This window comes from Erigeron canadensis, chromosome 7 (genome assembly GCF_010389155.1).
Source record: "Erigeron canadensis isolate Cc75 chromosome 7, C_canadensis_v1, whole genome shotgun sequence".
Classification (NCBI taxonomy): domain Eukaryota; kingdom Viridiplantae; phylum Streptophyta; class Magnoliopsida; order Asterales; family Asteraceae; genus Erigeron; species Erigeron canadensis.
The window spans coordinates 11,980,220-11,993,668 of NC_057767.1; the positions used below are offsets into that span (position 1 = coordinate 11,980,220).

Sequence of the window (13,449 nt, forward strand, 5' to 3'; positions counted from 1 at the left end):
TCATGATAACTTCTCAAAGTTTCATGCCAAACTCTTCAGAGAAGGGAACTTTACTGATGAAAGAAAAGATACGTCAATCAGGGCATTTGGATGGTCAGAACTTAGAGAGATTGGCCTTTCCTACAGAGGTAAAGATGTTTCCCAGGATGTCAAGTATTTTATGAAGAGGATTGGCAAGGAATGGATGAGGAAGGAACTGATGGAGATGGAGTTGGGCTTAAGGACTACACTAACTACATGATCATCTCCAGGTTCAAAGAGGAAAGCCACAGAAGAGCCATCTGGGCATGCTGAAAAGAGAGGGGCTTGAATCAAATATTGTACTTGTATTTATTTTTATGTTGATAAAATTGTAACTTTCCACCTGTTGATATCTGTAAATATAAGTTGCAATTCTTATTTCTCACAAGTACTTATCCAGATTAAGTCTAGAAATTAAAATGTACAAACTGGGAACATTGATGATCTATAAAGTGGCTCTCCAGTAATTCAAAATTAGACTTAGTCAAATTTTCAAGGACTTTTCAAGCATAAACTTGTATAGATAAAAGCTTGAAAATCCTTGCATAATTTCTAAACAAATAGGGGGAATTTGTTAGGTCCAGATTTACTGGACTCGCTCCAGACGTGACTACTAGAGCTCTCTGAAAATTTGTCCAGAAATTATGTGAAGACCAGTGAACAACTTACTTGTACAGGAATCTGGATTCCACCAGATTTGTTCACTGGACTTCTCTCCAGTCAAAGATCATTCTACTGAAGAACATTCTCACTGAAGTCGAAGACTGAAGTCTGAAGAATGAAGTCTGACAAATAGCGGAGCTCACTGGCAGACTTACCAGATCTCCTGACTGGAGTCCTTGATAGTGTTCTAGACCTTACAAGTCTGAACACCGATTACGAGGAATTGACTTTATGCCTTTACATGCCTTTACCCGGACAATCCATTTGTCCGTTGTTAAAAGCCTTACACGCATGTAAAGGTGGTTGGTTAATTAGAAGACAAGTCACTATCAAGTGACTTTATTCTTGTACTTTAATCAATGCATTTAAGGAATTAAAGTAATTTCCTTAAATGATGTAACCATATTTGTACGGCAAAAAGAATATTGTATTTATTCTTTTTGCCTATAAATACCAAGTCACTTCCCTCATCTAAATTACACTTTTGCAATTTGGTGCTTTTGCTCAAATACTCTCGATCTAAACAGTTATACTTCATAACTTTAAGTATTTCGATCAAGGAGATTGTTTAGCAATATTAGATCACTTGTAATTCATAGGTTGTTTAGATACTTACTTTGTAATATCTTGTTCCGCAACAACCTTGTATTTTATTTAACATCAATAAATAAAATACACTTGAAAAATTACATTGTGTCTCACCATTCACTTTACTTGCTTATCTTTATATTGCTTAAGTACGTATTACTTTATATATATTCTTGCATTTATATTTATTGTAATACTAGTCCAATCTAGTGCTTACTTGACTTGTCGCATTCATACTAGTCCTATCTAGTGCTTACTTGACTTGTTGTATTCTACACTTGTGGGTTAAACCATCAAGTGAGGGACTTCACAAAATTCATGATTTTTACTTCTTTTTAACCATTAAAGGTACACCATATATATACATGCAATTTATCACATAAACATGTAATTAATCAAAACTTAGATTAGGAACCCTAAAAAAATCAATTTTTATTTTATTTTTCTAGAAAATTTCGAACCATATATATGTATATATATACATTAAATAATACCTTTTTCTTATTTAAATTACAAAATCAATTTAAATATGTATATATATATCCGAAAATTTTAAAAATCAAGAACCCTAACCCCCTTCAAGTTTTGATTTAATTGGTAATCAAGAAACATACATAGTAGGCTCATGATACCACTGTTAGGATATATAACTATTTATCAAATCAAATCACAAAGCACCCAGCAGAATAAAATCTATGTAGTCAATTAATTAACCAAGATAAGAAACGTGTAACTTAAGTTGAAGAGAATAAAGCAAGAAACTTTATGAAAAGGTTTAAAGTAAAACCTCTCTACGATTGCACACACAACACAATAATGTATGCGTGCTAGCACTTGATCACGAACCGAACAACCTTTGTAAATACCCCTTAATATCAAACGAACCAAAACCCGAAACCCTTTGTTCTTGGTGTTTTCGGCCGAAGCCAAGAGAGAGGAGAAAGAGAGATTTTTTAGGGTTTTAGAAAACCTTATGAATTGTATATTTAAACAATTAACTTAGGTCTTTATTTATAGGATTAGGTTTACTTGATGACCAAGTTTAGGGTTTGTGAAACCCCCTCCTTCTCCTATTCGGCCGCCCCCCCTTTAGAACATTCTAGAGGGTTTCCTAATTGTTTTCTAATTACAATTATCTCCTTCGTTAAGTCCGTTAATTAAGTACCGTTAACTATTAACTTTTTAACGGACAATCGTTAGTTTTTCGTGATCTAATTAATTAATAAATTACATTTAATATATTAATTAATTATAGTTACATTCATGCTGAGACGTGTGACTCCGTAAGCTTAAATACTTTTCAGACATACGTTCATTTTACGTTATCATATTCTAAAAATTTGTACTTATCTTTTTACATTATTGCTATAAGTATGTCTCATCCTTTCGGGTGTACTTTTCCCTTATTTTTCATTCTTTGTCCAAACTAGTTTTTTTTTTAACGGCAAATTTCCCAACTCCAATTCTAGGGGAAATCCATATTGGAAAAACCCTTGTCTCCATCCTGGAAGCATTTTGTTCATACCAAAATTTAAACCCAAGACTTTTCTGTCTCAGGCTCCACCATATACCAATCATGCAACTAATTAATGTCAAAATCAAATTGTTTGTTCGATGCATAATTGGCATCTACTTCAACAACATGTGTTATATTATTTAAACGAAAAATATCACATCTTATTTGCTAATAGTTAGTTTTCTTCAAATAAGTAATTAGTCGATGTCTAGATTTGAATTAGAGATTTTTAAAAAGAAAGTCTCTCACCTTGTCCTTCAACTTCAATGTGCAAATTTGAATCAAAAAGTTATAGAGAAGCAAGACTCTCACTTTGGTAAGGAGAACTTTGGGAAATCCATCATGGTTCTAATCTCGCTTCTTACATTTGTAGGAGTGGATTATTATGAGGACATTTATAGGAGTGGATTATTAGGAGGTTTTTAAGAATTTTGGGTTTCATCCGAGACATGCATGGTTCGAACACCGCATACTGTCCAATTGAATGTTACTGTGGTGTTTCGAATGTTAACTGATAATTAATAACTACTAACTTGCTATTAAAAAAATATATATATATATAGTTCATCGACAACATGTGTCACCCAATTAATTAATTAAACAGAATGAGTACATCTGAAGGTTAATTGCCACCCCATGTTGTAGCTGGTTGAATCCATTTTATGAGGTATCATCACGTTTTAATGTCCATAAAAGCCAGTCTTGGCTATGTTTTACTTTCAAATCAAGTTCTCTGTTAATTATGACCATTTTTTAAACTATTTCTTGAATCTTACTCAACTCTCTACATCCCCCTTTTATTATCTTTTTCATCACCATTCATGCTTTCTTTTCTGAAACCTTAAGCTTCCTTTTTCACATTTTTTGACTGAAAATTTGCCAAATGATCAAGTTTTGTGTTTGTTCTTTTTCTTTTTCATTTTCATTTTCACATGGAAAACTGCCACTTTTAATGGTTTTTGGTAATTTGGAACATATATGTAGTTCGAGAGGTTTTTTTTTATTAATTTGTCATTCAGTGACAGAACCAGGGTTGAATGTAACCCATAGTACAGGTTTTTTTCTAGAAATCAACGTTAAATATTGATAACAACTAAAGTATAACGATTTTTGCATTTTTTTTATCTCTTTTGGACGGGTTTAAAGAGTTTTTTGCACATTTGATTGTATTCATTTCAAATTTATTTGTTCAGTTTATAAGTTATATTGATAAAAAGAAATTTCAAAATTTATAGTTGTTTAAATTGACTGATATTTTATATTTAGAGTAAATTATATTTTTCGTCCATCAACTTGACACGTTTTGCACTTTTTATCCCTAAAGTGAAAAAATAGCAAAAAAACTTTAATCTTGGCACTTTTTTAAATTTTCGTCCCCGAGATAACGGTGTTAGTTTTTTTCTGTTAAGATTGCCAACATTCGTTAGTTTTTTCTTCACTTTTCGTCTTTTTTTTGTTTATTTTTGAAAATGTCAAAACTGCTCAGCGATGTAGAAATCGTACATGAGTAGGCTACCAATCTTAAAAGAAACTATTAAATGAGTAGGGTTAGTATCAAGTAATATCTAAAAAGCATGGATATCCATAAACACATGACGATTTATTGAACAAGACAATTACATAAATATACAATTAACACGATTAATAAATAAAGTTAATCACATAATATGTCATCTCTACAAATGTACTAAAATACATTTGGGGTTTTCTTTAAGTGACGCGTGACAATATATTAAAGCAACGCATATCTCTTTTAGGCTATAATTATTTTTTTAAAAATTTCTTTTAAGAGAACATTAATAAACAATAAATATATTATTACAATTAATATTATATTTATTGTCATCATATCTAATTATTATGTAAATTATATTTTCAAATATTTTTGATTATTGAACTTTACAAATAATCAAACCAACCCACAATTATAATATAATGATTTTGTTAAGTATATTGTGTTATATAAATTTCAATAAATATATTTTGGTAAGTATAAATATATTAGGGGTGTACCGGAAAACCGAAAAACTGGTCCGAACCGCGCGATCCGCAACCGAAAAAACCAAAACCGGGAAAAACCGAATCCCGAAAAAACCAAAAACAAAAAAACCAATGAGTAACGGTTCACCGAACCGAACCGAATTTTGATATATACCTACATATACTTATAAATATGTATATTTACACCTATATGTATTACATGAATACATTATTTACATATCTATTTAGCTAATTTTGTGTATTTGTTGTCTAAAATATTAACAATTTTACTAACTTTTTTTCATAATCTATAATTAATTTTAGATATTCTAACTAATTTTCTTATATATATATATATACCCTTTTTAAGAAAAATTATTAACTTTGTTTAAGATATTTATTAAAAATATTAGTAATATCTTATATAAAACATTTTAAGTAGTAAATCATGATCATCTTAAATATAAAACTCACATTGCATATATATAACGTTAGAAAAAGGTAATTCAAAATTAGATGTAATGTTATTTATTTATAAAAAAATAATATTAATGTAGTTATATTATACATAGAAAAACTAATCAATACAATGTAAATTGCCTACTATAATTGAAAACGTAAACTTTATATTGGCATAACTTTAATAAATGGTTAGCCGAAAATAAAACCGAAATTAACCGACTTTTTCGGGTAACCGATTTGCGGATAATTGAAGTTAACAGTTCAAAATTTCTAACTAACCGAACCGAAACCCGAAAAACGGTTCAAAATTTCTAGTTAACCGAACCGTTTACAGCCCTAAAAAATATATAAAAAAGTTGTAGTATGTCTCTTATTCTACTTTCAAATGTGGTTTATACACCAATGGAAGTTTTGAAATTATCAAAATGGAAAGAAAAAAAAAGTGAAAAAATGGAAAGTACGAAAAGTGAAAAAAAAACTAACGAATGTTGGCAATCTTAACAGAAAACAACCAACATCGTTATCGCAGGAACGAAAAATGAAAAAAGTGTCAAGTTTAAGGTATTTTTTGCTATTTTTTCACTTTAAGGGTGAAAAGTACAAAATGTTCAAAATTTAGGGACGAAAAATGTAATTTTCTCTTATATTTATTTAAAACTCATTTTTCAGGAAAATTATAATACAAACGGACCCGTAAATTGGACTACCCATATGGTTCCGATAGTGATGCCAACCAGGCATCATGTAATAGAAATATCATGTAATAGAAATACGGACCCGTTAATCGGACTACCCATATGATTCTGACAGTGATGCCAACCGGGTATTATGTAATGGAAAGAAATAATCTCATGAAATTTGTTATAAACTTCTTTAAAAAAAATTAAAATATATTATACATTAAAATGTAAGAATAAAATTCATTTTTTTTTAACATTTTCACCTTTGAGATACAAGTGAGATGTATCTAAAGAAAAAAGGAAATAAAACAAGTTTGGAAACGTGTAAAATGTTCAAAACGTCATTTTTGGCACTTTGCTTAAATGTTTCAAGTTTCATTGTCAAATGAAATTCAGGTCTTAAGTTACTCTTTTTTATGTCTTCATTAAACCATTGGTATTTAAAGCCACCTTCCCTCCCTCTCTCTCAATCAACAGAGATTTAACTACTTTTCATTTCAGAAAAAGGTACACATTCAACCCAATTTTCAAGTTTTTCTTTAAATCATTTATTAAGTTTCACATCTTGTCAATTTCTTGAACACTATGCTATTACATTTAAAAAACCAAGTATACAAATGTATTTGATGTATGTGTTTAAAAAAATTAAGGATACTGCTAATAATACTATCAACAACAATTAACAATAATTTTAGGATAATGATAAATCAACCTAATTATAGGATAATGACAAGCGAAAAATCAGGGGCAAGATTAGGAAAGAGAATGAGTGAAATTCACATGTCAAATTTTTAAGGTATTAGGTTGATTTTTAGGCATATAAGTTAGGTTGTTTTCCTAAATTTATGTATGTTTGAACATATTAAGCTTATGACTATGGTCAGCAAAATTCAAAAATTTAGTAATAAAATGCAAAAAATTTCCATGTAATGTAAATGTCAGTTTTCTTTCTATCTTTTATGTTCATTGTTATTAGTGGTTTCTGATTTGTATTATATGTATGCTTTAATTCAAGAAATGCTAGTATTGAGTCTAAATATGTCTGTACTCTAGAAATTGTTAGCACATAGAATACTAGATATTCAAGAAACAAAATATAGTCAAGATTTTATAGAGATTTTGAATGTAGTATTTTGCATAGCCAATGATTAGAAATTTTGTGGGTTAATGAGATGAGATGTATATATATTATTATATACTTTGTAGGCAAAAGTTGGTTAAAAGATGGTGAAGATATGTTGCATTGGAGCTGGTTATGTTGGAGGTCCAACAATGGCTGTCATTGCTCTTAAGTGTCCTGATATTGAGGTCGCCGTGGTTGATATCTCGGTCTCCCGGATCACAGCCTGGAACAGTGACCAGCTCCCGATTTACGAGCCAGGGCTAGATGACGTGGTCAAGTCACGTAGAGGCAAAAATTTGTTCTTTAGCACTGATGTTGAAAAGCATGTTGCTGAGGCGGACATTATCTTTGTTTCGGTCAATACCCCAACAAAGACTAGAGGTCTTGGTGCTGGAAAGGCAGCTGATTTAACTTATTGGGAAAGTGCAGCTCGTATGATTGCTGATGTGTCGAAATCTGACAAGATTGTGGTTGAGAAATCGACGGTTCCTGTGAAAACAGCAGAGGCGATTGAAAAGATTCTGACCCATAACAGTAAAGGGGTGAATTACCAGATCCTGTCCAATCCCGAGTTTTTAGCTGAAGGGACGGCAATTGAAGACCTTTTTGCCCCTGATCGTGTGTTGATTGGAGGTAGGGAAACCCCGGATGGTCAAAGGGCGATTAAGGCATTAAAAGATGTTTATGCACATTGGGTGCCAGAGGAGAGGATTCTTTGTACTAATCTTTGGTCAGCTGAGTTGTCCAAACTGGCAGCTAACGCGTTTTTGGCACAGAGAATTTCCTCTGTGAATGCCATGTCAGCGCTATGTGAAGCCACTGGCGCTGACGTGGCAGAAGTGTCCCACGCTGTGGGAAAGGACACCAGGATTGGACACAAGTTCTTGAACGCCAGTGTTGGGTTCGGTGGATCTTGTTTCCAAAAGGATATCTTAAATCTAGTCTACATTTGTGAATGCAATGGGTTACCGGAAGTGGCTAGTTATTGGAAACAAGTGATCAAAGTGAATGACTACCAAAAAACTCGGTTTGTCAACAGGATTGTTTCATCAATGTTTAACACTGTTTCGGGCAAAAAGATTGCAGTTTTGGGATTTGCGTTTAAGAAAGACACCGGTGACACAAGGGAAACTCCAGCCATTGATGTATGCAAAGGATTGTTAGGAGATAATGCTCAACTAAGCATCTACGATCCACAAGTAACCGAGGAACAGATTCAGAAGGATCTTTCGATGAAAAAGTTTGACTGGGACCACCCTGTGCACCTGCAGCCCATGAGCCCGAATACCGTGAAGCAAGTGAAAGTAGTCTGGGATGCGTATGAGGCAGCCAAGGGCGCACACGGGCTGTGCATATTGACCGAGTGGGATGAGTTCAAGAATCTTGATTACAAGAAGATTTATGACAGTATGCCAAAACCGGCATTTGTGTTTGATGGAAGAAATGTTGTGAACGCGCAAGAACTTAGGGATATCGGGTTCATTGTGTACTCAATTGGGAAGCCATTGGACTCATGGTTGAAGGATATGCCTGCTGTTGCATAAAACTTTGTTGTTCTTCATCTCAGAAGAGGATTGCAGGATATGGTCCATTGGGAATTTATTTTCTTGTTAAACATATGTTCTTTATTTTTGCTATGATTTAGTATTGTGTCATTTGTACTTTACCTTGTTGGAATAAATATTTAAATTTTGCTAACAATTTCATTAGACCCTATACAAAATTTCATATAAAAACTTTAGCATTCAGTACCAACATATGAATCTTTTTTATTCAAATGTATTTTTCTAAAATGAATAATAATCTATTGAAGCTATCATTACCAGCGATGCATAAAAATGACTCCGGTTTATATGACCTAACCGAAATAAACTCAAGACCATTTTCAAACTTTTTTTTTTTTGTCATCTTCAAAATACTCAACTTAAAATGCTTCGAACCTAAAAAGTTTTTTGATAATTGATAAATCAAACGCATGGCTCGGCCATCTTGGCGGTGGTTCATTACCATCTATGTATTTCATCAATAGCGATTTCAAACAAACACATAAAACTTAACGAAATTGCCTTTTAAGTTTTAAATGACACAACACCAAGCACACATGTGAAAGATGGATTGGAGTCCTCTTTATAAGGACTGGAGTCCTGGAGAGTCCTGATCGCCACATCAGCAGGACTCCCCTCAGGACTCTCCCTGTCTATAAGACAGCTTCTTCAGAACTTTTTCGCCACATCATCAATTCTTTTTTCATTTATTTAATTAACAAAACACTATTCAAATATAATAAAAAAAAACACATTTTAGTATAATAAAAAAAACACATTAATTTTGGGGGTTATATTTAAAGTTTATAAAACTAGCAAACTTATTTATTAATGTGTCAGTATTTAAGGATTAGATTTGAAAATTAATTATATATATAATATATCATCACACCCACTTCATCTTCATCAATAATCGGCCTCCACCTGCAAAACTTCGACGTCCTCCACCTGCAACACACACAATATAAAGACATATACATAAATATATCTATATAATACATATGTATATTAGTATATAAACCACAAAAAAAAAAAAAAAAAGCATCTCCGTGGCCCCACCTCATGTCGTCTTCCAACTTCTTCACGGGGACGTTTTGCTCGGACGCACCCGTTTGGACGCTCCATGCCAATGGTGTCTAGCTTCCCAAACCTCCAAGACGCAAGGTTTGGACGCCTATAAGCACAGGCCTTAATACACAATAAACTTAATATTTGTTACCAAAGTCTCTTTCTTAACCGTCAAATAACAAAAATCACTATAAGATGACTCGTTGACGATAAAGGTCAACCGTGGGAGTATGACAATATCTCTCACACACACACACTTTCGTTTCATTAGATATGGATCATTAACTAAAGATGGTTTCGGTATGGTACCGGTATTGAAACAGATGGAATACCCAAAATCAAATCCCGATATAGTACCAAATCCACTAAACTCATACCGGTTTGCTACCGAGATTTTCAGTTCTGTACTTGTTTGATGCTGAACTTTCATAAGTATATCGTAAATGGTAAAAAAAAGGAAGAAATGGAACCATAACAAGAATATTTGAGCAACGTACAAGACCAGTTTCAGATTGTCAAACAAGAGTCAAGACCAACGGTTGGAATACTCAACGTTGTTTTGTAGTTTATCATATCAAATTAAGTATTTTATTTCATTGCTCGTTTTCACTTTTACAAATAACGAGAACGGTACCTGTGCGTTGCGGCAGTAATGGAGGTGATCGATGACGGGGTGGTGATGTAATGGCGGCAGCGGCGGCGGTGGCGGTGATGGGGTGATCTACTTGACGGGGCTCTGCCCTCGGATATAAAAATTCGTCGAAAGTATATCGAATGACCACTCTAATAAAAGAGCATCAAATCTTAAGAATACCCATATCTATACTTCTATACTATATTATAAAAAGAATAGCCTTTTTTTATTTTTGATAATGTTGAAATTTTTTATTTTTAGTAATGTTGAAAATATGTAATATTTTCACTTGACACCTCTTAAAATACTTTCATATACACTATTTTCTTGACATTAATGATTAAATTATACTATCAATCCTTTATGTTTCAAAATATATCCATTAACCCTTTACATCAATTATATACACAGCTCAACATCGTTCCATCATCAACCGTCGCCCAATCATCACACCGTCGCCGCCATGACTATCGCGCGCATCGCGCGGGTACCGTGCTCATAATTTTTATTATTTTGTTGATGTACGGTTTTTGATATAAAAATTTTTGAATGAATTAGAATGATAAAATGATTTATGGAGGAGAAAGAAAAAATGATTGGTTGAGATTTGAAGAGAGAGAAAGGGTATTATAGTTTTTTCAGGTAAATATAGAATATATGGGAAGGGTATTTTGAGCAGAGAGAAAGGGTATTATATCTTGGGCAGAAGGGGCAAAATTCGCCCCTTTTGAATATATATTTAAATTCCAGATCAATACATATTAGAGGTGCGCAAAAACCGATCTAGGAAACCGAAAACCGAAATAGAGATAAAACTGAACCAAGAAAACCGAAAACCAATAAACGGATTGGTTTGGTTTTGGCCTTCTAGAAACCGAAAGGATCAGTTCGGGTTTCAATTTCATATATAAAACGGACAGTAAAAACAGAACCGAACCGAAACCATATATGTTATAACTTATTATATATTTGTGTTCTAGTGTTAATATTTGGAACATGGTCTTATGGTTCATTCAAACATTAAAGGAGAAGATGTGGAAGTATCAATTTAGTCACTATGTTTGAAAACGAGAACATGATTATAATAGTCTTATTTATGCAATCTTCTTTCACTGTTGTTAATATCTTTGAAAGTATATTCTGGTTGTTTAGATTAACGTAGCCATTATGGTTCTTTCATCATCAATACTCTTATTTTTACCATCTCCGATTTGGAAAACCAAAAACAACAAAAAAGGATAAAACCAAAGCAAAAATTGAATCAACGGATTGGTTTGGTTTTGGTCTTCTAGAAACCAAATGGATCGGTTTGGCTTCGGTTTCATATATAAAAACCGATAGTAAAAACCGAACCGACTTAAATAATATTGTATCCTTACGTATTCTTCTTCAGCCAGAGATAAACGTCTAGCAAATGCATGACCATACACATCATCTGTGTCATGATTATGTCTATGATATATCACATTTACTCTCCAATCACATGCCTTTGAATAACGACCATGCAATTTGAAAGGACAGTTACATTTTTTCAATAAACTTTTTATGATGTCCGTCCTCCTCTAACGGTATATTCCACCACCATCACACATGAATAATACCAGAAATATCATTGGCTGCTTCTTTGTTTGATCTACCATTGACTAGGAAATCAAACAACATTTTATATAGTAATGACACTACTACACAAATGTAAATAGGACACCCTAAATAAAATCCGTTATTCTTATTTATCGGGACATATTAAGACCACCTAGATAGAACCCATGACACTGTCGGATAAAAGTGACATACAGGTAATAGGGGTATGGGAAAAAGTTGTTGAAATTGTGTGAAATTTCGTAGACCCGACTAACCATATTTCTTCAGATCTTTGAGCTTGTAGGGTCATACACAATTGAACATCTATAATATTTAACCATAGCTACGAAATGATATTTGATCATTTACGCATTTAATTAAATAGTTTTAATTAAATTGTACGTTTATAAATTAATGCGAGTTAATTGACAATAAACGGATAAAATGACAATCGTTATTTATAGTAGTCGATTAAAGTTAGTTTCAATTGATTGATAAATAACTTATTAATTAAATAAGTTAACGGGTTGGATAATTAATAGTTAAATGTCCATAATTAATTAATAGTTAATTAATTAAATAAGGAAAGTCCGGTCCGACCCATATATCCCCTTGGGGCGGTTCTAGATCAATCTTAGAAGGGAGAGGATCAAACTTGCAAGGGATTTTTAGGGTTTTTGGTTTCATAATTTGATTAGAAGAATTCCCTAAAAATACCCTAAGAAATCCCTAGTTAATTCATTCATTCACAAATCCCTAAGACACACATAAAGGTGAAAATCTTATTTCTCCCTTTTTTGTATGTCGAACGAAACATCCCAAAAGAAGCAAAACCTTAAAATTGTTTTAGCTATAGAGGTTCAAATTCCACTAGGTGGAATTGTAAGGGTTTCGTTTGTTGCGGTCGTAAGCTTAAAGGTGTCTAGCATATCCTTGGTTAAGACATTGTTCGTGTACACACTTCCGGAGGGTTTATGCACTTGGAATCTCGTTTTCGGAATCTTCCACATCATGATGGATCTTCTCTACCGCAACGAGGTTAATTTTGTATTTATTAAGTAACTTATATTGCATTGCATGGTGATCTTGATCCATGATGTTAGAACTAATAAATGTCTCCTAGAATGATACCACGCGTTTTTAATAGTTGCTAACTGTAACATCCCAAACTTTTTAAGTTTGTTTATTTGACCTTCCGTTAGTCAACGTTAAGTTTATGTGCCCTATATGGGATTATGTGATTAAATGCTTATGTGTTTAATATTAAATGACTAATATGAGTTAAATGAAAGTAATTAAAAGTAAAGTATGAAAGTTAAGTGCTTGTTAGATTGTAAAGACTCTCGGTAGGAAAGTTATGCTAAGAAAGTAACGTTTAGAAGTCGAGGGACCTAAGATGAAACTTTAGGAGATGATGGCCAGGGGTTAAGTGGCAATTAGGCATCCCTAATTGTCATTCTCCAGATGATACGTGTGTGAGAAAACCCTCAAGCCGCCGCCTTCCCTCCTTCAAAGAAAATCGCTTCCAAATTCTTCCGTTTCGGGCAAGTTTTGTTAAGATTATGGATCCTCTCGATCATCTACAGGTA

At 32.8% G+C, this 13,449-nt stretch overlaps 1 protein-coding gene across 1 annotated transcript; it reads left to right on the top strand.

Moving 5' to 3' along the window:
* The first annotated feature begins 6,369 nt into the window (after positions 1-6,369).
* LOC122607535 (UDP-glucose 6-dehydrogenase 5-like) lies at positions 6,370-8,734 on the top strand. Its single transcript, XM_043780525.1, has 2 exons — positions 6,370-6,417; positions 7,117-8,734. Exon 2 carries the CDS (start codon positions 7,135-7,137, stop codon positions 8,575-8,577), a length of 1,443 nt encoding a protein of 480 aa, XP_043636460.1. The 5' UTR covers positions 6,370-6,417; positions 7,117-7,134; the 3' UTR covers positions 8,578-8,734.
* The last annotated feature ends 4,715 nt before the right edge of the window (positions 8,735-13,449 follow it).